Here is a 27,823-nt window from a genome sequence, read left to right as displayed (position 1 = left end):
GTAGATTTTTCCGTTAAATATGCTGCTTGAAAGTCTATCGGATATGCTGCCACATGGACTGTTCACTCAACGAATTTTCCATGGCGTAACCCTTAATAGTCATCAGACTTTCTCTGTCAGATTCCTTCAAGAAATTAACACTAAATCACTAAATTAATAACCCCTCCTTTTTGAATGACTGACAGCAGATTACGCCATCAAAATTTTTCGTGGAAATATCCCATTTACCCAGTGGTGACCTGTACACTGCAGTAATCACAAGTATTACATTTCCCAGAGCACAAAAAATTTAAGGTTCTGTAGGAGAGAAAAGAAAATCGTTCTTATTAAGCATGTGATCTTTATGTGCCCATCCATTTGGGATGGAGCTCAGGCCGTCGTCGTCAGCCAATAGAGGCACTATACGTACCTAATACGAGGCTCGAGGTGGATGCGGATTGCTGGAAATGCGTCTCCATGTACTTTGGCATGTACGCCCAGGTGCCTGACATGCCGAACATGAACAGTACACTGCTGAAGGTGTTGCACATCATAAGGCGGTTACCTAGCAGGCGCCGTGTACTCTTCCAGAAGTCTACAAAAATTAACACGATAATATAGTTAGTATTATCACAGAGAAAGAGAGAGAGAGAGAGAGAGAAAGAGAGAGAGAGAGAGACAGAGGCAGAGCCAGAGAGAGAATGAGAATGCTTACAGAGGAACCAATTAGCTACTGCTGACGAAGTCTGTAGACAAGGTGTCACATGAAATACCTCTAATACCGCATAAACTCTTCAAAATACCAAAACAATATTTTAGTACAATAAAGTACGCGAATGTGGACAGCGAAACATGTACTTTTCTTAACGGTATTCGATATCTCTTGAAAATACAAACACAGCAAAAGCTATAGACATTGTAAACTCCATACTGAGCAGGACAGTCCTAAAATTATTTTCAGATGAGTGGAGGATAAGATAATGGAGGCCTGAATTGATATAATTACAAAGGCACAGTCGTAGATAAAGCAGTAGCAACTTTCGATTCACTGATAGAATATTGGGAAAATTCAGTCAGTTTTCGAAGGAAAAAGCCCAAAAAACACTCGATAACCATCCCAGCATTTTGCTCAATTCTGCGGGACCCATAGCGAATACGAGGGGTAGTCAAATAATTCTATCGCTTCGAAAAAATAAAGATACTTTATTAATTTTTTGACTGTTTCCAGGTACAGTGTCGGGAAAAAATAGTACACCTGGAAGTCGATGTCGATCTGATGACGGCATATGCAACTCGGGGAATGGTAGATATACTATCATATCCAGCAACGTATAGAATAGTGGCATTGCTACCAGGGCGCTGTCTGCGTCTATCCTTTAATAGGGAATGCTAACAGCCGGAAGGCTCAGTGTGGGGAAAACTTGTGAAGCAAGCAGGCAACTATGCCACGGAGATGCTCTCATGCTTTCTACAGCCAACCAAGCGAGTTTGACAGGGGTCAAACTGTAGCCTTCCGAGTGGCGGGATAGTGCTTTCGGAGAAATGCCACACAAGCTGGACGTGCTGCGCCAGTTGTGCAACGATGCCGGTATCGGTAGTCACGTGAACATTCTCGCACCCCTGACGAGGTTCTGGGCGGCCACGTAGCCCAGACGCCAAACCGGATCGTCATAATCTAAGGGCAGAAGTGGCAAATCAAACAGATATCACTGCACAGACATGTTAATACGAACTGTTGTGGACCAGTTATTAGCATTGGGTTCAAATGGTTCAAATGGCTCTGAGCACTATGGGACTTAACTTCTGAGGTCATCAGTCCTCTAGAACATAGAACTACTTAAACCTAACCAACCTAAGGACATCACACACATCCATGCCCCAGGCAGGATTCGAACCTGCGACCGTAGCGGTCGCGCGGTTCCAGACTGTAGCGCCTAGAACCGCTCGGCCACATTAGCATTGGGACTACAGGACCGCACGTCTCAGCCAGTCTTCCATTCACGCCACAGTGCCATTGTGTACCACTCGATTGGTGCCTTCAGAGGACGACTTGGAAGACGGTACTGAGCGCCATGGTCTTCAACGATGAAAGCAGATTCTACCTGCACGCAAGTGACGGTAGCTCGTGCTTACGACGTAGACATGAAGAGCGCTGTCTCGTAGAGTGCGTTCGTCCAAGATACACGTAGATGCCTTATGGTATGGGTACGCTAAGCTACTACTCTCTTTCACCTTTGCTGTTCTGTCCAGCTCTCGGAACGCGCAGAATGTTGTTATACCCGGTATTTTTCCGTTCTTGCAACAAAAAAATGTTCAAATGTGTGTGAAATCTTATGGGACTTAACTGCTAGGGTCATCAGTCCCTAAGCTTACACACTATTTAACCTAAATTATCCTAAGGACAAACACACACACCCATGCCCGAGGGAGGACTCGAACCTCCGCCGGGACCAGCTGCACAGTCCATGACTGTAGCGCCTGAGACCGCTCGGCTAATCCAGCCCGGCGTTCTTGCAACAGGAAGGTAATGCTCACTCACACACTGTCCGTGAAACACAACGTGCTCTGCAAGACGCGCTGCAAGCTTCCCTGGCCATCCAGATATCTTGGCTCGCCTCTAATCGATCACGTGTGGCATATTATGGGACGAGAAGGGGCTCGTGCAACTCGTCAACTAACTACTCTCAGAGAACTACATGAACAGAGTGAGCAGGCGTACCCAAGACAGCAGTCGACATCTCTGCAATCGACTGGATGGCAGAGTCAGCACCTGCACTGCTGCTTGTGGAGGCTACATCACGTAATATGGTGCTTCAGCATGGACCGATATTTTGTACCTCAGTACCGCTTGTGCTATTGATCCGTAAATGTCATCATTTCATGTACTTCATACGCACGGTTGCAAGAGTACATCTTGAGTGAATTGGAAACGTCTACAAGGTTATATCTCCGCAGTCTTTGTACTTAATGGTATCCTAGCGCCAAAGCAGCGTAGGTCACCGGAAGAGTAACGAAAATGAAATGGCACAGCTGATACAACCGAGATGGGCTGCGCCTTTTTATTTTGGCTACTACAGCGGTGTGCTACAGCTTTCTGGTGCGAGAATTCCATTGTGTACAGACTCTGTACCCATCTATCTGTAAACAAAAAGTAGTTTAATTACATAATCTTCTTTTTTCGAGATGGCCATGAAATCTTAGTGACCATTCCTCAAAAAAAAAAAAAGAATGGCAGCACCAATGACCACAAGTGTGCCTCCCGAAAGAATGTCAGAGAAATATTTTTACATGACATGGTTGGAGATAAAACAGCGATTGATGGCAAATTATCACTTAATGAAACAGTGAAGATTGCAAATAATCATTTATTTACAACTGATGACCGGTTACCGTACCATCATGCAACTGTTTTGTGCACCGTCGACTTCAGCCATATGGCACAGTGGATCATAAAGGCCGAAACCGGTCATAATTTTTGAATGAATAATTGTTTCCGATCTTGATAGTTTCATTATCAAAGAAATGCCGAAAAACCTTCAGTAATAGAAAGAAACAGTATTAAGTGAGCAACCTAGAATTAATGTACCACAGTCCCCAACGTAGTTCCCACAGCTATAGCAACGACAGAGGCACTTAAGGGGACCACCCCGTGGTTCAGGTCGAAAAAGATCGATTTTCGGTTTTCATCATATTTCGATAGATTAAGGTTTTATTTAAGTACTGTGAAAAAGATTTAGCTGAAAAAAATTTTTTTTCGAGCATTCAAAGAGCATTTTCCTACCACGTGTGTTTATGTGCCACGCCCACTTTTCTGTCACCCACTGTCAACCCACTCACTGTCAACTCTAAGCTATATGCAGGTGCCATTATTAGCAAAATAGATTGTGTAGGCCATGTCCAAAAACGTTAGGGAACAAGGTTGAGAAAACTAACTGTTGACATGAGAGGTAAAAAATTAGAAGGCGAAAAATTGTTGACCGGACAGGATCAGTCGACTAAAACTGAAATAGAAAACTCGCAGATATACTATGAGCAGGCAATTAGGTGAAATAAAGAAAATCTGGAGGCAATGAAGAGGGATGTTTGAGCCATATTCTTCAATAAGTCCTGTACTGATGATAAGCCATGTCATGGATTGTGTCCATCAGGAGAAAATTCGTGGTGCAAATACAACAGGGCTCAGGCAACTGGAGAATTTTATTCTCACCAGCTTTCTCTTCCTGCTGCTGTTATTACAGTAATTAAACCTATTTTCAGAGACTTGGCTCATCCTGACCTTCTAAGGAACTGCCTGCATGGCAGACACAGAACCCAAATGAATGTTTCAACAGCATAATTCGGAACCGCCTTCCTAAAACTGTATTTGTAGGCATGTATACAATGAAACTCTGAGTTCATGATGCTGTTATTACATTGAATTGTGGTAATATTGGAAAGTGTTGGGTACTGCAATAGCTGGGAATTAATCCTGGTGCAAACATGATAACTGGGTTGCAACATTACCATAAAATAAGGGTAGCCGATGCAGACAGGTCTGCATCTAATACGGCCAAGAAAGCAAGACAAACATCCAGGAAGGTGAAAAAGAAGCTGGAAGACCTGCTAGATCCAAAGAAGGGCCGTTATGTGTAGCAGGACAGTTTTAATTAACTGTAAGTAACAAATTTCAAAAGTTTTTTCTTTAAAGTCAATTTCCCACAAACTAAAATTTTCAGTACATGTGCCCCATTATAACAGAAGCTATCACAGATAAATGAATGAAGTTTTCAGAGACTCTGCATAACATGAAAAGCCACCTCTGGTACTACATTCATTAATATTCGCCCATTAGGAAGTTCGCCAAAAAATATTTTCTGCAGAAAAAACTTAATATATTTTGTTAATATATTTAAAAAATATATTTCTTAAGAACTATAAAATGGACAAAGTAGATTTTAGTTCAGTTGACTCTATTAGCATCATGTAACATACTCCTGCATCAAACAGTTTTTTCAGAAGTGGGTCAAATACTTGCCTAAATTAACATGGGTTAGATAGGCTCTAGTGTGGTCCCCTTAAGCACTCATTCTTCCTGCACTCCATACGCAAATGTTACAGGAAGTACCCTCTGTCGCGTACCTTAATCTGCAGAGTATACAGTAGATGATTATGTTAATGAACCAAAGAAAAACTCTCGCTTCACAAGTTGATGTAGCACTATGGGCCATTCTAGACATAATAGAAATAATAGAAGGGAGGATTGTTTATCATTTTGTCTATGGGAAATAGATTTTGAGAATGCGTTTGATTCACTTCCAACACCGTATGTATTTTCGCTAGTAAATTGCGTCATAAATAATCCATCACAATTTCAGAAGAACAGTGAAGTACATACTGCGACACTACAGGAAGAAACTACCTTTGTTACCTATTATTAAAGCTGTCAATGGTTCAGAGAGGAGTTCAATATGCAGCAACAAAAATTTTTCATCATTTCCCCAATAACATAAAATGGCTCAAAGGCTGTCGAAGAAAGCTTTAAATATAATTTAAAATCATTTCTTCTTGACAGTTGCTTCTATTCTAACGACTGGTTCCCTCTTAAAAACTTGTTGTCATTTTTAAATAAAGAAAAACGGAAAAAATCTTGTTTTTAATTGTAGTTGCAGCAGTAAGAATAAAATGATGTGTTCATTAACGTTACCACTAATCTTGTATACATGACTCGTTCCATATCAGTTCGGTAAAAGAATCGTTAATATATGCAACACGCAGCTAACTGACAGAATATCTACAGGACAAGTTTTCAAACTACACTCGTTTCTGAGTGTAGTGAAGAATATTTACCCATTACAACAATGTTACAGTTGTACTTTTGTTTAATAGAGATACTGGGAAATTCCTTAAAATGGCATAGAGCTTCTATATCACCAAAAGCAAAGCCAATAACCCTAGAACAAGTTTTAAGGTATTTAAATTCAGGAAAGGAAGAAGGAATGTGTTAATGCTACATATCTGAACAATCTTCGTTCTGCAGATGACATTTTACTGTCTTCCTCTACTGCAGATAAACAACGACATGTGGGAGAACTTAATAGAGCAAGTTTGAGAGGAGGACTAACATCCATTAAGACAAGTTTAAAATAATGTACAATCAACGAATCGAGAATAAAATGGTACAAAATAATACTGAATTCAAAGAAGCAGACGAAGAGTTTATTTGTTTAGGGCATTTGAAGAATACACCGGCTGCAGAGTAAATAAACAAATGAATGAAAATGGGCTGCAATGCTTTTGGCAAACCAAATAGTTTAAAATTGCAATTTGGGCTGTTTGAAATAGGAAGTCTACTGTCAATACGTGTTACCAGTCGTAGCTTACTGCTGTAAGACACAAACTTTAAATCTAAAAACCAGTCAAAAACTAAAGATTGCTCACCAAAATATAAGGAGACGCAGTGTAGACTTTTACAGATCAGAAGACAAACATCCTCCTCTGTCGGTATGAAGGAATTTCGTGTACTTGTGGCATGGTTTACACTGGAGCTACTGGTTTGATGCATAAGTTCGTAGCATTTTCCCTTAAGTTTAATAAACGCAATACATACACATAACAGAGACTTAAGTCATCAGTAATATAATTCTCTTTCACTATTTACAACAGTCTGCCAACGCTCGGGTAACTTTTCGATTCCGCAACTGTACACTACTGGCCATTAAAATTGCTACACCACAAAGATGACGTGCTACAGACGCGAAATTTAACAGTCAGGAAGAAGATGCTGTGATATGCAAATAATTAACTATTCAGATCATTCACACAAGGTTGGCGCCGGTGGCGACACCTACAACGTGCTGACATGAGGAAAGTTTCCAACCGATTTCTTATACACAACCAGCAGTTGACCGGTGTTGCCCGGTGAAACGTTGTTGTGATGCCTCGTGTAAGGAGGAGAAATGCGTACCATCATGTTACCGACTTTGATGAAGGTCGGATTGTCGCGGTTTATCGTATCGCGACATTGCTGCTCGCGTTGGTCGAGATCCAATGACTGTTAGTAGAATATGGAATCGGTGGGTTCAGGAGGGTAATACGGAACGCCGGGCTGGATCCCAACGGCCTCGTACCACTAGCAGTCGAGATGACAGGCATCTTATCCCCATGCTGTAACGGATCGTGCAGCCACGTCTCTATCCCTGAGTCAACAGATGGGGACGTTTGCAAGACAACAACCCTCTGCACGAACAGTTCGACGACGTTTGCAGCAGCATGGACTATCAGCCCGGAGACCATGGCTGTCGTTACCCTTGACGCTGCATCACAGACAGGAGCGCCTGCGATGGTGTAGTCAACGACGAACCTGGGTGCACGAATGGCAAAACGCCCTTTTTTCGGATGAATCCAGGGTCTGTCTACAGCATCATGATGGTCGCATCCGTGTTTGGCGACATCGCAGAGAACGCTCATTGGAAGCGTGTATTCGTCATCGCCATACCGGCGTATCACCGAGCGTGATGGTATTGGGTGCCATTGCTTACACGTCTCGGTCACCTTTTGTTCGCATTGACGGTACTTTGAACAGGGGACGTTACATTTCAGATGTGTTTCGACCCGTGGCACTACCCTTCATTCGATCCCTGTGAAACCCTACATTTCAGCAGTATAAGGCACGACCGCATGTTGCAGGTCATGTGCGGGCCTTTCTGGATACAGAAAATGTTCGACTGCTGTCCTGGCCAGCACATTCTCCTGATCTGTAACCAATTGAAAAGTCTGGTCAATGGCGGCCAAGCAACTGACTCGTCGCAATACGCCAGTGACTATTCTTGATGAAGTGTGGTATCGTGTTGAAGCTGCATGGGTAGCTGTACCTGTACACGCCATCCAAGCTCTGTTTGACTCAATGCCCAGGCGTATCAAGGCCGTTATTACGGCCAGAGGTGGATGTTCTTGGTACTGATTTCTCAGAATCTATGCACCCAAATTGCGTGAAAATGTAATCACATGTCAGTTCTAGTATAATTTATTTGTCCAATGAATACCCGTTTATCATCTGCATTTCTCCTTGGTGTAGCAATTTTAATGACCAGTAGTGTAGAAATCATTTCTTTTTGAGGCGAAGATCTCGTCGAACCATGTTCAGAGCGCATTTTCATCCGAAAAGGAAGTTTCTTGTAGGTTTTTCGATAGAGAGCGAAAATGTGATGGCGCAAGATCAGATGAATGAAGTAGGTGCGGAATGACTTCCCAAATAAACTCCTGTATAGCAGTTTATGTGAGTCCAGCAGAATGCGGTCGGGCGTTATCATTGAGTAGCATCACTTCACGCAGTCTTCTTGGTAGGTGTTATTTGACGGCGTCTGCAAATGTCTCAGTTGTTGATGATAAATACCAGCAGTGATGGTTACACCTCGGGGAAGTAATTCTTAGTACATCACACCGTCGCCGTTCCACCAGAAGATTAACAATCATCTGTGGACGAGCACAGGTCTTTATACGGGGAGTTGCTGTTATCTTTGGACTCAACCATTCTTTTCTTTTCCTTATGCTAGCAAAGGACACCATTTTTAGTCACCAGTAATCATGCAGTATAGGATTGGTCAGTGCTGTTCACGAGTCATTTGATGATGAGCGGGCAGAGACGCACATATGGCTTCCCACGAACTTTTGTGATTTTGACTTAGAACATGCGATGCCCATACACGCGATTTTTGAACCATCACCGTTGCATATAAATGTCAGACAATGGTAGGATGATCACAGTTCATCAAATCTGCCCGTTCTTGAGTACACTTACGTGAATAATTGTGGATGAATGCGTTTTAACGATCTTCGTCTAACTCCGATGGTTTTTCTGAACGAGGAAAGTTTCTAATGTCAAAACGGCCCTCCTTAAACCGAGAAAACTATTTTCTTGCCATGCTCTGTCCAATGGCACTGCCTCCATACAGGCGGAAATTTTTATGGCTGCCTCCGCTGCCGTCTACCCTCTATTGAACTTAAACAGAAGAATATGTCGGGAATATGACACTCCATTTTCTAACGTCCACAGCTCCACTCACTATCTCCAGATGATGAAATGACACACTGTAAAGTCAAATAGCGACGACTTACGTGCAAAACAAAAGCGCTACGAACTTAAGCAACAATGTAATATAAAGAGAAGCATAAATAAACGTCTGTTGATGATGATGACATTTGGTTTGTGGGGCGCTCAACTGCCCGGTCATCAGCACCCGTAAACGTCTGTCGGAATACATGGCTCTTTTCTGACTAGGGAAAGTAGAAAAACCAGCTGTAGCAGATCATGCTGTTTAATCCGTAAATCATGGCAATACTTTAACAGAAAAAACTTAGTGATAGGGAGGCTGATCAAAAACAGTCAGAAAAGCTTGTAAGGGTGTTGCATGGTAGGATACGCTGAGAAATAGTTGTTTAGAGAAGAATTCGATGCGTTGCACCGTTTCCGAGTTCATTAGTACTGAATTTAACGAATGAAGCTGCTGGGCGCGCAAATTCAAGAGGGCCGCCAGTCACAAATTGTAGCAGTTGTTCTCATATCGTAAACTGTAGCGCTTTTAGGAAGCCAAACGACGAACACATTTGGTGACACCGTCTCTGGCGGGCCGCTTGAATTTTAGTGAGCAATGGCCTCATTAGCTAACTTCAATGCTAATTAATTTGGACACGATGCAACGTATCGAATTTTTTTTCTTAACCATTATTTCTCAACACAACCTACCCTGAAACACGCTTAAAAGAGTTTCAGACTGTTTCTGAACACCCTGTGAGCACAATAGCTCTACAGATTCGACAGATAAGTTTTATCTTTCACAGATGGCAGCTCTATAGTTAAGTTTTATTTCTGACAACGATTATCTCTACCGACCATGTGCGAACTTCTACCACGCCCCTTTTTCGCAGTATTTATGTCGCTCACCGACTACGGACCGGTCAGTCGGCGAGGCGCTGACGAATCAGGACCAGCTCTAAGGACGTCCAGCGCAGCTCTGGACGAAACGCCAGGAACAAAGAAGTTTCATGGATTAGGCCACACGACCCGGAAGATTCACCAGCAGTTAAGTCAACCGCTCATCAAATCCTTCATTGTATAATGGTACAACATTGTTTTCGTTAGATTTATTTTGGTTTCAGGCAGGTGACGTTCTGTCACACGTGAATTTCTGTACTCACATTGTAGCAGGTTTTTTGTGTTGACTGGTAAAATGATAAAGTATGTCACGAATTGAAGGTACGGTGCTGCTGGAAGGATCATACTGGAGTTTTTGTTGCAAAGACAGCAGGGGGGAACAGTGAAATAGTCTTGGGATTTCACAACAAACTGCTTTGGATGAACTTGTTACTTCACAATTTCCATTACATTTTCTGAGTTTCTTCAAACTGGTACTGAATTGATATCCCCTTCGATGAGGCGGGTTAGAGTCCGTGTTTGATTTACGAAGATATGACGATCATATCTTTCTTTTCTGGGAAGCTAGTGATGACTACACCCTTCCCTCCGTCACTGTTGTGAGGTAACGGTAGAGTTGTGGCGTCCTGGAAATGTTATGTGTTCGGAGTTGGGGCGGCCCCACAGGACGCTCAGCGGGCGCGTCCGCTCGGTACGCCGAACACGTGGTGCCGGACTTCGGCCGAAGTAAGAGGGGTCCAGCAGCCACGTGGCTGGGAATTCCATGTTGACGCTGTGACGAGGACGGTGCTTTGTGTCGACGAAGGAGACTTCTATGCCGGGAGTGCCAAAGATGGCCGACTTTGTGAAACCTTAATGGCAGACATTAATAGTAGCCAGAGGAATCATGATACCTCAAAAAGTAACATGTAGATTACCATTATCTGCATGACGATTCTGATAGTTTAATCAGATTTGCAATATCTTGATGAGTTTAAAGTTTAGTATCTGACTGTAAATTAGACAAATAACACACATCAAAATTTCCAAAATGTAAACGCTTGATCCGATTTCGTCGATCGACATGTCTTTAGAAAGCTATTAATGTAAACCTAAATTGTTATAAATTACAGGCATGTAACTTGAATAGTATATGAGTTATAGGAGGTCAAAGTGGCCAATTACTATGGATCGCGGCAGGCCGTAAGTATTGTACAGTTACACGAAGGAACGGTAGCAGCATGCTTACAAATATACTTGTTCATCTATGTCTTTGTTTATATTCGATATATACTATTCATGAAGAATTTGGTTAAATATTTACCGTGCTTTAGAAAGCACAGAGACATTAGGCTACTGCCCTACCTTTTGTTCTATTCCTTTGGTATACGTTTATTTTATTTGTTTATGTATCTAATAATGTGAGTTAGAGCGTGTTTATGGTCCAACCGTAGCGACATTTATTTAATTTCAAGTTATTTAAATATAACTCCAGTATTTCGTATGTTTCATTATGTTTGTGAGTGGGCGTTGCCTTGAAGACAGGGCGGGTGCGCCCCAGCCAATCACAGCGATCGTCTCCGGGGAGGACACGAGGTAGTTATGAGCAGTGCAGTAGTTCTGGAGAGTCCCACAGGACACGAGGAGTGCGGGATGCGACGGCGCGACAGACGCAAAGTCGCGGGAAGCACTTGGAGAGTGGAGCAGATTGCGCGTGGTCGCGGCAGATAGAAATACACTCCTGGAAATGGAAAAAAGAACACATTGACACCGGTGTGTCAGACCCACCATACTTGCTCCGGACACTGCGAGAGGGCTGTACAAGCAATGATCACACGCACGGCACAGCGGACACACCAGGAACCGCGGTGTTGGCCGTCGAATGGCGCTCGCTGCGCAGCATTTGTGCACCGCCGCCGTCAGTGTCAGCCAGTTTGCCGTGGCATACGGAGCTCCATCGCAGTCTTTAACACTGGTAGCATGCCGCGACAGCGTGGGCGTGAACCGTATGTGCAGTTGACGGACTTTGATCGAGGGCGTATAGTGGGCATGCGGGAGGCCGGCTGGACGTACCGCCGAATTGCTCAACACGTGGGGTGTGAGGTCTCCACAGTACATCGATGTTGTCGCCAGTGGTCGGCGGAAGGTGCACGTGCCCGTCGACCTGGGACCGGACCGCAGAGACGCACGGATGCACGCCAAGACCGTAGGATCCTACGCAGTGCCGTAGGGGACCGCACCGCCACTTCCCAGCAAATTAGGGACACTGTTGCTCCTGGGGTATCGGCGAGGACCATTCGCAACCGTCTCCATGAAGCTGGGCTACGGTCCCGCACACCGTTAGGCCGTCTTCCGCTCACGCCCCAACATCGTGCAGCCCGCCTCCAGTGGTGTCGCGACAGGCGTGAATGGAGGGACGAATGGAGACGTGTCGTCTTCAGCGATGAGAGTCGCTTCTGCCTTGGTGCCAATGATGGTCGTATGCGTGTTTGGCGCCGTGCAGGTGAGCGCCACAATCAGGACTGCATACGACCGAGGCCACAGGGCCAACACCCGGCATCATGGTGTGGGGAGCGATCTCCTACACTGGCCGTACACCACTGGTGATCGTCGAGGGGACACTGAATAGTGCACGGTACATCCAAACCGTCATCGAACCCATCGTTCTACCATTCCTAGACCGGCAAGTGAACTTGCTGTTCCAACAGGACAATGCACGTCCGCATGTATCCCGTGCCACCCAACGTGCTCTAGAAGGTGTAAGTCAACTACCCTGGCCAGCAAGATCTCCGGATCTGTCCCCCATTGAGCATGTTTGGGACTGGATGAACCGTCGTCTCACGCGGTCTGCACGTCCAGCACGAACGCTGGTCCAACTGAGGCGCCAGGTGGAAATGGCATGGCAAGCCGTTCCACAGGACTACATCCAGCATCTCTACGATCGTCTCCATGGGAGAATAGCAGCCTGCATTGCTGCGAAAGGTGGATATACACTGTACTAGTGCCGACATTGTGCATGCTCTGTTGCCTGTGTCTATGTGCCTGTGGTTCTGTCAGTGTGATCATGTGATGTATCTGACCCCAGGAATGTGTCAATAAAGTTTCCCCTTCCTGGGACAATGAATTCACGGTGTTCTTATTTCAATTTCCAGGAGTATAGTTCGGAGTATCGACCTGTGCTCTTGCGTGATTTCCGTGGCTTCTGCAGTGAAGTCGTAGTATGCGTTCAGAAGTGAACATCTCGCGAGCTATGTTGTTGCTCATAAATAATCACGTGAAATAGGAATCTATTGTTTCCCTGTTATTCAACTTACATTTTAAAATGAAATTTTCACTCTACAGCGGAGTGTGTGCTGATATGAAACTACCTGGTAGATTAAATCTGTGCCGAACCGAGACTCGAACTGTAAAGCTGTGAGGATGAGGCGTGAGTCGTGCTTGGGTAGCTCAGTTGGTAGAGCACTTGCCCGCGAAGGGCAAAGGTCCCGAGTTCGAGTCTCGGTCCTGCACAGTTTTAATCCGCCAGGTAGTTTCAACTTATATTTTATTTGATTGCTGGACCATCGACACCAATAAGTGTTTTGCAGAAATATATCGTATTCTCAAAAGTACTTCTACTATCGCACTCATCATTTAAAGTCGTTAAGATAGTACCTGCAGATTTTATTTAATTGTAATCTTTCATGTATAAATTTGTATGTTACTTTCATAATTCGCAATTGCCAAGTGACAGAAACCTTCGACCATTCGATTAATGTGTGTATTCTTATCATATACTGTAGCCTCAGCAGTAATTGGCCTGTAATGCGGCAACTACGTATCCCAGCCCCTAGACGACGAAACCAGACAAAACTTTTAATATTTCAACTCTGAGTCTGAGGGTCCTCAGTTGAGGGCCACCACCACACTATCATTTCCTATCGTTTGAAAGCCCGCACTGGGTATAGCCTTTGCTAGTAGAATGTGTGTACTAGGATGACGTACCGGCTAGTGACCTCTCCAGGACTCGACGTGGCGACTTGGACGAGCGTTGCCGCGTGGCCGGCATCTCGCGGGGAAACAGCATCAGCGGCACAGCCAGCAGCAGAGCCAACGCCGACAGCGGCGCCCATCCTGTGGGGCCAACAGCAGAGTCAGCCAAGTAGAAACACGAAAAATGAAAAAGAACTGCAGGATAGCGGCTTAGTCCACGATCTTTTATTGGGTACACGGCCTTTTTCGGAACTGTTACACTTCCATCATCCGGTGTAAGCTGTAATAGTTAAAAATGTTCTGTTACGTGGGAAAGGGAGAGCACCCCAAGTCTGAAATATTAGATAAGGAACTATGGGTCTAAGCTTTCAAAATTAAAACAACTCAAGCGAGAGGAAACAGGATGTTATTTACAGACAAAATCACTTCATCATCTGAGGTAATCCTCACCCCAGTATTCTCATGGAACCAAAGATTTCGTGTCAAAAAAGTAGAAAGGGAACTAAGACAATCTGAAAAAACACGAACGGACACGAAACGCTTCTAATATAATGAAACATGTAAAATGCAATAAAAAGAAAGAGGGAGAAATCACATACTCCGTGGAATTACTTACAAAATTTCATAACAGCCATTCCCTCATGCTGCGCGACAGGGAACACAAACAGGAAAACTGTGTAATAGTGAATACTAGTACTGAAGACGCACACGACTCAAGCGCAGGCGTGGTACGAAACAGACATACAATTGGTGAATCGTTTAAAATGGAAAATGGAAAACAATAGCAGAAACGAAACGGGACCATCACTACATTAAGGCAGTTAAGTTATTGCTGACCAGCTGCAACTGATGATTGTTGCCAATCAAATGCATACTTATGCAAACGTTATTCGGTGCAGTAACATCGCTGACTTCTTCGTTATTCTTAGTTTTTAGGTAATTGCTAAGTGCAGTAAGACTTAGAAGGAGGAGTCAGGATTTAATCGTTCATGATGGTAGGCGTGGCCTACACTGAAATACACTCCTGGAAATGGAAAAAAGAACACATTGACACCGGTGTGTCAGACCCACCATACTTGCTCCGGACACTGCGAGAGGGCTGTACAAGCAATGATCACACGCACGGCACAGCGGACACACCAGGAACCGCGGTGTTGGCCCTCGAATGGCGCTAGCTGCGCAGCATTTGTGCACCGCCGCCGTCAGTGTCAGCCAGTTTGCCGTGGCATACGGAGCTCCATCGCAGTCTTTAACACTGGTAGCATGCCGCGACAGCGTGGACGTGAACCGTATGTGCAGTTGACGGACTTTGAGCGAGGGCGTATAGTGGGCATGCGGGAGGCCGGGTGGACGTACCGCCGAATTGCTCAACACGTGGGGCGTGAGGTCTCCACAGTACATCGATGTTGTCGCCAGTGGTCGGCGGAAGGTGCACGTGCCCGTCGACCTGGGACCGGACCGCAGCGACGCACGGATGCACGCCAAGACCGTAGGATCCTACGCAGTGCCGTAGGGGACCGCACCGCCACTTCCCAGCAAATTAGGGACACTGTTGCTCCTGGGGTATCGGCGAGGACCATTCGCAACCGTCTCCATGAAGCTGGGCTACGGTCCCGCACACCGTTAGGCCGTCTTCCTCTCACGCCCCAACATCGTGCAGCCCGCCTCCAGTGGTGTCGCGACAGGCGTGAATGGAGGGACGAATGGAGACGTGTCGTCTTCAGCGATGAGAGTCGCTTCTGCCTTGGTGCCAATGATGGTCGTATGCGTGTTTGGCGCCGTGCAGGTGAGCGCCACAATCAGGACTGCATACGACCGAGGCACACAGGGCCAACACCCGGCATCATGGTGTGGGGAGCGATCTCCTACACTGGCCGTACACCACTGGTGATCGTCGAGGGGACACTGAATAGTGCACGGTACATCCAAACCGTCATCGAACCCATCGTTCTACCATTCCTAGACCGGCATAGAACTTGCTGTTCCAACAGGACAATGCACGTCCGCATGTATCCCGTGCCACCCAACGTGCTCTAGAAGGTGTAAGTCAACTACCCTGGCCAGCAAGATCTCCGGATCTGTCCCCCATTGAGCATGTTTGGGACTGGATGAAGCGTCGTCTCACGCGGTCTGCACGTCCAGCACGAACGCTGGTCCAACTGAGGCGCCAGGTGGAAATGGCATGGCAAGCCGTTCCACAGGACTACATCCAGCATCTCTACGATCGTCTCCATGGGAGAATAGCAGCCTGCATTGCTGCGAAAGGTGGATATACACTGTACTAGTGCCGACATTGTGCATGCTCTGTTGCCTGTGTCTATATGCCTGTCAGTGTGATCATGTGATGTATCTGACCCCAGGAATGTGTCAATAAAGTTTCCCCTTCCTGGGACAATGAATTCACGGTGTTCTTATTTCAATTTCCAGGAGTGTATTTCTTGTTAACTGTCGTGAGTTATATTAGGCACTTAAGAGAAATTTCACGTTTGAGGTTAAGTGGAAATGAAAGTATGTCACGTGTATGGAGAATTCTATCAGAAGATTACCCAATACATGAATGAAATTAAGGTGCGTCTTGAAAACTAATTTTTGACTTACCAAGAACCGTTATCATTGAGTGGCTGCTACTGTACAGACTGGAGTTGCGTATAATGCGCTTGTGTGGAAGAATCTGCAATTCTACAGAGTCTTATTATTCCTCTTGTCATCAATGGACAATTTAACTTGTAAATCACACTGATTCTGCTCCATGAACTCCGAATTTATTTGTGACAATTCACCATGGCACCCAGGTAGGCCCATGATGTATCTGCACTGCATGCATCGTACTAAGGAATTTCTGGGGGCGCAACAGCTTCTTGAGATCAACGTAAAATATTATTGAACTTCATTAAATAAGTGAAAACTGTGTGTCTGGTATGAGAGTTCATGAGTTAAAACTATTCGACGGATTATGTAGTTACACAATTCTTTCGCTCACAATTAACGATAGGTAATTGCATCTTTATATCAAGTCAGAATTTTATCTTTGGACATTCAACGTAATTATTCGTGATTCATGGAAATGGTTTCCACCAGATAGAAGTCAAGTTTATACTCGAGGGCTACTTTAAAGGTCAAATCTGTTAGTTGGTGTTACCAATTCGTAAACTATTAATTCGAGAGTTCAAATATCCAGCTACTTCGAACTTTACAATTTTCTCAGCATTAACTGATGCGGTCTGTGTGAGTACGTGCTGTGTAGTCGAACTCATTGGGTTACACCACTTGCAGTCCAAACCACTTGGCCTTATGCATTGTATGTAATCTGTTATAGATACATACACTTCAGTTGCCAAACAAAAAACTAACAAATAAACAGACACATACCCCCACATGTATTTTGGTAAAGAAAGAGAAATTTTAAATCATACAATTAAGTATAATCCAGCAGAGCAACAAGCCAATATGGATGCCCCATTGCCCCTTACAGTGGGGCCAGACACAGACCAGAAAGAAAGCTTATATTTTCAAATAAATGCAGAAAGGAGAGCGTAGAGGGATTTCACGTAACGGCAGCTCTAAAAGTTGCAGACGTGCAGTGGGAGCCGATCTTAAGACACGCAATGCATGCTTGACGGGAGGTCCACATACATTGTCTCTAATGACCTTGATGTCGGCTGGACGTTAAATCATAATCTTCCTTCTCTCCTTCCTAAAGCAAAAGTGCAGAACTCTAGACTTGGTCCCGCATTTACTGTCAGCCATTAACGACGTCGTCATGACAGAAACTGAGGCAAGTATGCAATGTGTCATCCCGGCCATATTAAGGCCACAATTCCTGCTTCATCATGGGCACTGGGGAAAGTCGCGAGTCAATGCCTTAGTGAGAAAACATGATTACTGGCCAAGTTTATATAGGAACTTGGAAGGCATAGTGCACCGCTGCTCAGCTTGTGCCCGGCAACATACAGCTTTACCCTAATCTTTTCCCTCTGGCGCACCACCAGCCACTCTTGGAAAGATTCATCTGGACTTTTCAGGTCCATTTCAAGGCTCTATGCGGCTACTAACGACGGATGCCTACTCCAAATAACCGTATTGGAAGCACTCTAGCGATTGAAGGGCTCCCAAAACTACTGGGTCGGAAAACAGTATCCAATTCTGGACTTTAAAAGGCATAAAGAACCTTCTTATTCCGTCTTTCCACTTATCCTCTAACGGTGCTAGTATTTAAGTAGCGAATGTTGAAAGCCGTGGGAACTGTCATAACTAAAGCAGCACTCACACTTTCCGTGACCACGTACAGGACCACACCACTCCAGGACTGCATCGCAGCGGAACACCTCTATGAGATACTACCACATACGTTTCTCCATCTCTGGGTTCCACATTCCCAGGAAATCCGAGCCCAGCCTTCTGAGCGCTCCTCACCTGGAACAGCGTGGATGAGCTCGTACAGACCAACAGCAACATGGATACCTGCTGCAGTGGTAGACACCGATGGTCAGGGATTAACCTTGGCCGACTCAGCGAAGGAAGTCGCGGTCACCACCACCGAGAATGGTACCCCCAGAACCAGAACGCCCCCATTGACAGTTACACAACCACACATATACAACCTCTGCTCAAGACAACCAGCAAGAATATCAGTAGCCATCGACAAAGAGACGGAGACGACCAAGTAGCCTTCCAAGTACAGTCACCAGCGCCCTCACTGCCGCTATCCAGCATAACTCAGGACGTTTCCACTTCCATATACCAGATAGTGGGCTTTGTTTCCGGAACACCACCAGTTCAGCTGCAGAAACATCATCGCGGGCGTTTCAGGCCGTACGGGAAGAATCAAGTATCTCTGCGACTTAAAAACCAGCAGAAAGCATGGAGCGGGTGTTCGGTTGCTACATGGAGTGGTGATTACCGCCAAGGTCTATTGACTCTTGCGATCATGGCCCCAACCAGCACTTGCAACAGGTATCGTATATACGCTTCACCATCGTTGTCGTAGCTCACTGTAGGTTCTTGATCTAGTCTTCGCTGCGTCTTTCTGTTACTCGTTGGACTTTCTTAATAAGTCCTTCCATCTTCACTTGCCGATTTCCTCATTGATTTGTCTCACCTTTTCACTTTCTATGATTTGCTGCTTAGTGACCGAGACCTGTCAGTCGCTTCCGATATTTTTTCGTGTCTCAGTCACAGTACCATCGGTAACTTCATTGTCTTGAAGATTGGATTTTGAGTATACCACTTCTATTAAATGTTTTTCGTTAAGGGCATCACAAACAGTATGGAGGCACCAGTTTCACAACTTTAGTGAGCCTAATACGTAAATAATAGTGCAACACTCGGTGTTGCTGTTAGAGATAACAGGCAATCAGTTTTGACAATCTGTTATTTTTGCGTCACCATGGATGTTGCTATCCACACAATTCTAATTATGACCTATTGAATGATAGTGCTCCGACGACTAGAAAGCGTCTGTTAAACAGATATATGTATCCCCTATCTACCTTTTCATTTTGCTTGCTTCAAACATCAAATTCTGAATACATTAGAAGTCCCAGGGCTGTACTGCTCGGTCTGGTTTAAAGTGTTTCGAAATTTATGGTCACCTGTATAAATACAATAGTGTTACATATTGCTTGGACCGACAGAGTTAACAGTTTACTCACCGATCCACCAGGCGCCAATCCAGCGCGGATCTGTCTCGTCGATAAGAGGTGTGAGGCCAGGTGCAACGAATCTGCTCAGCGAGTAAGACGCCAACAGGTAGCCCACGGTCGGTCCGAGCATGCGCACGAACTGCGACGCCGCTGCGAACATGGCCGAAAACATCATTGGCACTGGGTTGCAGCAACTCTGGCGACAAGGAATAAGGTAAGCCTTCTGTCGTTTCTTTTGAAGGACATCATCTTTACGCCAGTGACTGTTATAAGTTTTTATTAAACTACTGCAATTTCGGCCTTAGGCCGTAATCAACTGTGGCCTAAGGCCGAAATTGCAATAGTGTAATAAAAACTTATAACAGTCACTGGCATAAAGATGATGCCCTTCAAAAAATTTGTCATGACTTTGAATCCCAGCTACAACAAGCTTATTACTTCTGGCGCTGTTTGGCCACTCGTAAGCCTTACAAGAGCTCGATGATAGCAGTTTTACTCTATTTTGTACTGCGTTAGGCGATCGTATTTATAAAATCAAAAATTTTATTCGATTTCACGCTGTTTGTCCATAACGCATTTTCCATTAAAGAAAGCCAAATACATGAAATTAATTCATCGTCTTTTATAGTGCTTTCTGATTAAAATTTTATGATATTTGCCAAAACATGGGATATTTATCTGTCACCAGATCTTTTAGCAAACAGTATATTTACTCTCAGAAGTTCCCGTAATCGAATAAACTGGCGCCATTTATGCTAGTCTTGACACTCCCTTCTCTATGACAAGGCGTGAATCGTCAACCTTACTCTAACATTTCCAGGATGAAAAATTTGGGACTCTGAGTCGCAAATACGACATGAAACAGTATCCCACCTCAGTTCACCTACCAGTTAGAAACTATTCCTGTAATTATAAACTGTTATTATTATTTTTATCATTATTATTATTATTATTATGTCATTGTTAATAAATGATCAAAGCGCAGGATGACTAAAAATTGAGGAGCTTAAAAAAAGGCTGTGCGCTTCATCATGGGTTTATTCACCCAGCTCGAGAGCGTCGTTTAATGTTCAACCAACACCTGTGGGGCATTCTAAATGAAAGACGTTCTGCAACGCGTAGAGCCTTATTTTCAAAATTCCGAGGTCCCACGCCCGAGCCGAGGAACAAAATTGCTCCCTCGAAGTTCTGTCTTTCATAAAGACCTAAAAGAAAAAGAAATTCGGACATGTACCGAGTGTTAGCGGAAATCTTCCATTTGGCACGCCATTTGCGAATGGAGCAGGTAGGGGCTGGAGTATGATTGCGGTACACAATGTACTTTGCACAAGACATTACATCATAGCTTGTGAAGTACAGATGCAGGTTTATACCCTTCAGCACCCTTCGAGAGTTCCAACACTAGGCGCGTTATGCACCTCCTTAGGGAAATAAACAGTAGTCTGCAAGGTGTTGCTTGTATCAGCTTGCAAAATACTGCACGTCGCACCCTCGCACCAAAGACGCAGGTCGCTTGGGCTCTGAGACCATCCTCAGTTCCCACGTGCGGCTGGTGGAAGTGCGAAGACTGCTAGCGTCTCTCATAGGACGCAAACAGAGTTCACAATATGCAGCAACGTACCCCTGGTAGATTGGGGACCTTTGGTTTGCAGCCGAGTGGAGGGTCTCAGCCAGAGCCAGTTGTGACGGTCATTGCTGTAGATGTCTGGGCGTGCGTTATGGGGTGGAGAGCTCGACTTCAGTGGGTCAGGGATGCACTACATAACGGAAGCAGTTACCCAGACAGCAGAGAACTTCCGTCTCTTTTTTTGTGGGCCGGAGCGAGGGTAGGCAGTAGGTTGAGGATATCTGAGGAAGTATTCATAACAGCTCACTGCCATCCAGGAAAGCTGTTGATTTCAAATTGTTCTCGGAACATATTTAAGCTATTAACATTGCAAGACCAGAGTTTAATATGAGAGAAAAGCAATTGAAAATGTAGAATGCTGGTATATTAATAGCGGGTATAACCGCCAGAATGTTAAATGAAAGCATGATTTTTTCCCACATTTCACAGCACTATGAACTAAACACTTGTTTTGATGCAATGAAATGGAAACCAAAACATTTGCATCAAAACAAGTGTTCAGTTCCTAGTGCTGTGAAATGTGGGGAAAAAACCGCAAACTGGCATTTATAAGAAGAGGAACAGCACTAAAAATGCAACAGGAGCCTAATATGTAGAAAATCATCCACGCAATCTGCCACTGAAGATGCCTTGCAGAAAATAAAGGCGAAACGCGTATGGCTCGAAAATTGCGTTTCATTCAGTTGTAGTCAGACGGTTCATAAAGTAAAAATTATCAATGTACCGTAAGGATAATTAACTTTAATAATTAGAAACCCAAAAACGAGAAAATCAAGTGCTCCAAGAGCAGTATCAAAGTTACCAACAAGAGCACTTACAAAATAACAGCTGCATCATAAATAAGAAACCTCAGAATCAGTGCAAACCACCTTAGCTGCCCAGGCGGGAGTATATTATCACGACCGGCGCGGCGTGTCCAACCGACCCGCCCCACTGACCTTTAGACTATGTACGGAAACAATACATGTCCATAACTCGCAAAATACTCTCTCAGAAATACCCATAACAATTAAATACCAATTCAAGGATCCGACAGCAAAATCGGGAAAATCTTCAGGTGAGCGAGGTATCAACGCGATGAATAATTAATTTTAACATGTTACCGATCTCCTTTTTCCGGAATGGTAAACGACTCTCGAGGAATTGCAGAAAGAGGTCAGGTTAGACTAACGACAAAATTTAACATGGGAAAAGGCAGCGTACAAAAGTAGCAGACAGTGCCAGAAAATTTCAGAAGGCTCCCTCACATCGCTTTTAAAATTAAATAAGCACAATCCAGGACGAACGCGTTACCATTTTACTAGCAAATTTGCACTTTAATCTTCCCGCGGAAAGGAAGTAAGTTACACTGCAGAATGGCCCCAAGCAAGTAGTCCCGTTCGGTTTGACAGTTTAAGATGTACAAATACAACAATAAAAACAATATCCACAGCACAGAAAATAATCAGCTACGTTAATACAACCGGGACCTTCAGTTAACGGCCAGGAAGGCAAGGGTATTGTGATCTGTCATAAACAGAATATCTCAGAGTGGACACAACTTACGCTAATCCGGTAACACAACACAGGGAGGCTGAGCAGAACCACTCTATAGAACTTGGTCAAATATCGGCTACTGGCAGTACAACTAGCGACCGTTGTGATTCTGGCGGGAACCATTACTGTGAAGTCATGAACTAGCCGTCGAATTAACCCGCATCGACCACCACTTAAATATTGCACAGAAACGGAACCGTAGTTCGAACCATTCCACATCAAGTACGTTCTCACCGGATTCTTTGTCGGCGTTGAAAACAACTGATCTGGGTGTCTGCAGCAGGTAGGTAATCGGACGTAATTCCAACAGGTCACACGTTCAACAGCCGATCCTACCGCAGCAGACGAGACCCTTTGGACCGCTCTGCTCCATTCCCACCAGACGTCCCAACCAGTGTCACAATCTCCGCGCCCCGCGTCTTCTGTGACAACGACGTGTTCTACCGGGCTCAGCAGTCTTGGAAGGCAGAACGCCACGGAATGACACCGTACCACTTCAGTCCACGACCTCCACTCGGTTCCCTCCGCCCTGTCTCGCGCCGTCCCTCCAAAAACCGCTTCTTCAGCACACGGCTCTCTCGCTGACCAGTGCCGCACATCAGATTATTTCTCTCAGAGACGTGCTACGATACATCGATAGTTCGTGGCAACGCTCAGTAGTATTTCGTACATATTGCATTCGAATCGTGATATGATAAAAAGATACGTGTAATTTGAGTGAACTTTTACCGAATTTCTAATGGTTGGAATCTGGTTTCACAGGACAGAGCGGATCAGGTTGTCGAAAGCGGCCAAGATCAGTTACTGGTAGTTACACAAGAACGAACAACTCCTCGAATGTCAATGCACAGTTTTCTCTTTAAAACAACAAGGATCAATTCACGGCTGAGGGCCCAAGTAACTTCTCAATAGTAAAGTTTATATAATTCCATTAAAATACAAGGATTTAGGGGAACGGCTCAAGGCCTTACTTAAGTAAAATTAAAATATCTCTAAATAATTCCTTTTAAGGGATAAGAAATTAGACAAACAGCTGAAGGCGTTACTTAAGTAAAATTAAAGTATCTTCTCGACTAAAGGCCCAAATAATATTTCAGATCAGCAAAGGAAATTCTTTAAAAGGCAAGCACTTACCAATTTCGGCTAAAAGCCGTATTAAGGAAAATTTGAATTAATTCCTCGGCTGAAAACCCAATGATATTTCAACATAATAAAGGGGAACCTTTAAAGACAAGCATTTACACAGTACAAAAGAAAACCATCTTACGAAAACTTAAAATATCTTGACAGCTGAACGTCACAAACAATTATTCACAATAATTAAAAACAAACCTTAAGACAAGCATTCACACAGTACAACTGAAGGCCATTTTAAGAATTCAAGACAATTAAAGAGAAACCTTACAGACAGGAATTTACACATTATGGCTGGAAGCCACAGATTCTAAAACAAACGTGGCTGAAGTGCTAAATACAGAGCAAACAAGAATTTTAAATAAAACACGGCTGAAGGCCTAATCTTAAAATACTTCACATAAGGTTTGGCTGAAGGCCATATACTGAATATAGAACAGACAAAATTAAAATATGGCTGAAGGCCTGGTACGGTTCTTGCTACAAAAGATAATCACAATCACAAACAACAGAACAGTAGTGCTCAGAAGTGTTCCAAGGGTCGGCCTGGGAAACTCTAACAACAGTTTAGGTGACACAGGCAGCCAAGCTTAACACAAAGTAATCGGGTGGCAGCACGACCCAGGGACGGCTGAGGAACCAACCAACAACCTAATCAATTCCCTTCCACCCGACCAACGGGACGACAGCCAAAAATGTCAGCGAGGACGAGGATCGCAGCAGGACTACGTTTTAATAACTGGCGTCTAAACGCAGTCAAGGCACAATAATCACTCAAAGAAAAGGGGAGAACAATGCGGCACAATGTTATTTGGTAGATTGCTTATTTTTATCGTCTCAATTTATATGTTATTTATAATTATGGACAAGTAAACGACCAAACGCATAACGTGTACCTGCAAATATATACCTGCAGTGATTTCCGAAATTCCATAAAGCTGCATTCGGGTGAGGTACCGAGAACGGATTTTCACCTAGATGCTTCTATCTGCAGACGCAGGTTTCAAGGCCGAGGGACTGGCTTGTAAAGGACAAGTCAGACGTACACAAATGAAAGTGTAAATAAATTTATTCAATGATATAATGAGTCACAACATGGCGTAATATGACAGTAATTGTACGATTAACTGTCAGATGAGCTTCCGACATTGCGAGTTGCAGGATAATATTTTCAATACAGAAATGGAAAAAATAAATTAAAATATTACTACATCGAATGAATGCTATTTTTCCGCGTGCACATGGAGACTTCAGAGTTTCTAGGGAAAAACAAAGCTGGTTAACGTTTTGGAGAATTTCTCTTGCTTCCTACAATTTGGGTGCAATTCATGCATAACGTAACACTTTCGTAAATACCTGTGCTGAAAATTGACGATGTAGTGTTGAATATACACTCCTGGAAATTGAAATAAGAACACCGTGAATTCATTGTCCCAGGAAGGAGAAACTTTATTGACACATTCCTGGGGTCAGATACATCACATGATCACACTGACAGAACCACAGGCACATAGACACAGGCAACAGAGCATGCACAATGTCGGCGCTAGTACAGTGTATATCCACCTTTCGCAGCAATGCAGGCTGCTATTCTCCCATGGAGACGATCGTAGAGATGCTGGATGTAGTCCTGTGGAACGGCTTGCCATGCCATTTCCACCTGGCGCCTCAGTTGGACCAGCGTTCGTGCTGGACGTGCAGACCGCGTGAGACGACGCTTCATCCAGTCCCAAACATGCTCAATGGGGGACAGATCCGGAGATCTTGCTGGCCGGGGTAGTTGACTTACACCTTCTAGAGCACGTTGGGTGGCACGGGATACATGCAGACGTGCATTGTCCTGTTGGAACAGCAAGTTCCCTTGCCGGTCTAGGAATGGTAGAACGATGGGTTCGATGACGGTTTGGATGTACCGTGCACTATTCAGGGTCCCCTCGACGATCACCAGTGGTGTACGGCCAGTGTAGGAGATCGCTCCCCACACCATGATGCCGGGTGTTGGCCCTGTGTGCCTCGGTCGCATGCAGTCCTGATTGTGGCGCTCACCTGCACGGCGCCAAACACGCATACGACCATCATTGGCACCAAGGCAGAAGCGACTCTCATCGCTGAAGACGACACGTCTCCATTCGTCCCTCCATTCACGCCTGTCGCGACACCACTGGAGGTCCGGTCCCAGGTCGACGGGCACGTGCACCTTCCGCCGACCACTGGCGACAACATCGATGTACTGTGGAGACCTCACGCCCCACGTGTTGAGCAATTCGGCGGTACGTCCACCCGGCCTCCCGCATGCCCACTATACGCCCTCGCTCAAAGTCCGTCAACTGCACATACGGTTCACGTCCACGCTGTCGCGGCATGCTACCAGTGTTAAAGACTGCGATGGAGCTCCGTATGCCACTGCAAACTGGCTGACACTGACGGCGGCGGTGCACAAATGCTGCGCAGCTAGCGCCATTCGACGGCCAACACCGCGGTTCCTGGTGTGTCCGCTGTGCCGTGCGTGTGATCATTGCTTGTACAGCCCTCTCGCAGTGTCCGGAGCAAGTATGGTGGGTCTGACACACCGGTGTCAATGTGTTCTTTTTTCCATTTCCAGGAGTGTATTTTAATAGTATCTTGATGAGAAGCAGTTTTTCGTTGTTGCCAATCAAATATGAATAAGTTTGAACACACTCTATGAAGTTTTAACTTGCCTACAGAGGTAAAAGTCGCCTAATATATATATATATATATATATATATATATATATATATATATATATATATATATCAAAAAGTCAGTCTAAATTTGAAAACTTAATAAACCACGGAATAATGTAGATAGAGAGGTAAAAATTGACACACATGTTTGGAGTGACTTGGGGTTTTATTAGGATGGCGCTCCACCCCACATTCCATATTGCTAGACACGTGAAACATCTCTTACGCGCGTCGTTTGGTGATGATCGTGTGCTCAGCCGCCACTTTCGTCATGCTTGGCCTCCCAGGTCCCCAGACCTCAGTCCGTGCGATTATTGGCTTTGGGGTTACCTGAAGTCGCAAGTGTATCGTGATCGACAGACATCTCTAGGGATGCTGAAAGACAACATCCGACTCCAATTCCTCACCATAACTCCGGACATGCTTCACAGTGCTGCTCACAACATTATTCCTCGGCTACAGCTATTGTTGAGGAATGATGGTGGACATATTGAGCATATCCTGTAAAGAACATCATCTTTGTCTTACTTTATTACGCTAATTATTGCTATTCTGATCAGATGAAGCGCCATCTGTCGGACATTTTTTGAACTTCTGTATTTCTTTGGTTTTAATAAAGCTCCATGTCATTCCAAGCATCTGTGTCAATTTGTACCTCTCTATCTACATTATTCCGTGATTTATTCAGTTTTCAAATTTATACTGACTACTTTATCACCCAGTATATAAATATATATATATATACTGGGTGTGTCACCTAACATTACCGCTGGATATATTTCGTAAACCACATCAAATACTGACGAATCGATTCCACAGACCGAACGTGAGGAGAGGGGCTAGTGTAATTGGTTAATACAAACCATACAAAAATGCACGGAAGCATATTTTTTAACACAAACCTACGTTTTTTTTTAATGGAACCCCGTTAGTTTTGTTAGCACATCTGAACATATAAACACATACGTAATCAGTGCCGTTTGTTGCATTGTAAAATGTTAATTACATCCGGAGATATTGTAACCTAAAGTTGACGCTTGAGTACCACTCCTCCGCTGTTCGATCGTGTGTATCGGTACGCTTCCTCCTTTAACGTACCCCACATAAAGAAGTTCAGAGGTGTAAGTTCATGAGAACGGGCTGGTCAATTTATGCGTCCTCCACGTCCTATGAAACGCCCGTCGAACATCCTGTCAAGGGTCAGCCTAGTGTTAATTGCGGAATGTGCAGGTGCACCATCATGCTGATACCACATACGTCGACGCGTTTCCAGTGGGACATTTTCGAGCAACGTTGGCAGATCATTCTGTAGAAACGCGATGTATGTTGCAGCTGTTTG

At 44.5% G+C, this 27,823-nt stretch overlaps 1 protein-coding gene across 3 annotated transcripts in view; it reads right to left on the bottom strand.

The window, feature by feature from the left end:
- LOC124550226 (solute carrier organic anion transporter family member 74D-like) overlaps window positions 1-27,823 on the bottom strand; it is a 137,705-nt gene that overhangs the window by 63,167 nt on the left and 46,715 nt on the right. For all 3 annotated transcript variants that reach the window (XR_006967720.1, XM_047125296.1, XM_047125297.1), the window contains 3 exons: window positions 19,492-19,632; window positions 13,853-13,981; window positions 410-574 (listed from right to left, as the gene is read on the bottom strand). Coding sequence is in view for 2 of the 3 variants with exons in the window: in XM_047125296.1 (XP_046981252.1) it covers window positions 410-574; window positions 13,853-13,981; window positions 19,492-19,632 (435 nt within the window). In the remaining variant the exon portion in view is untranslated. The remainder of the gene's footprint in view (window positions 1-409; window positions 575-13,852; window positions 13,982-19,491; window positions 19,633-27,823) is intronic.

Source organism: Schistocerca americana, chromosome 1 (genome assembly GCF_021461395.2).
Source record: "Schistocerca americana isolate TAMUIC-IGC-003095 chromosome 1, iqSchAmer2.1, whole genome shotgun sequence".
Lineage (NCBI taxonomy): Eukaryota > Metazoa > Arthropoda > Insecta > Orthoptera > Acrididae > Schistocerca > Schistocerca americana.
The sequence above is the reverse complement of the archived record's forward strand: the minus strand, read 5'-3'. Positions and strand labels throughout refer to the sequence as shown.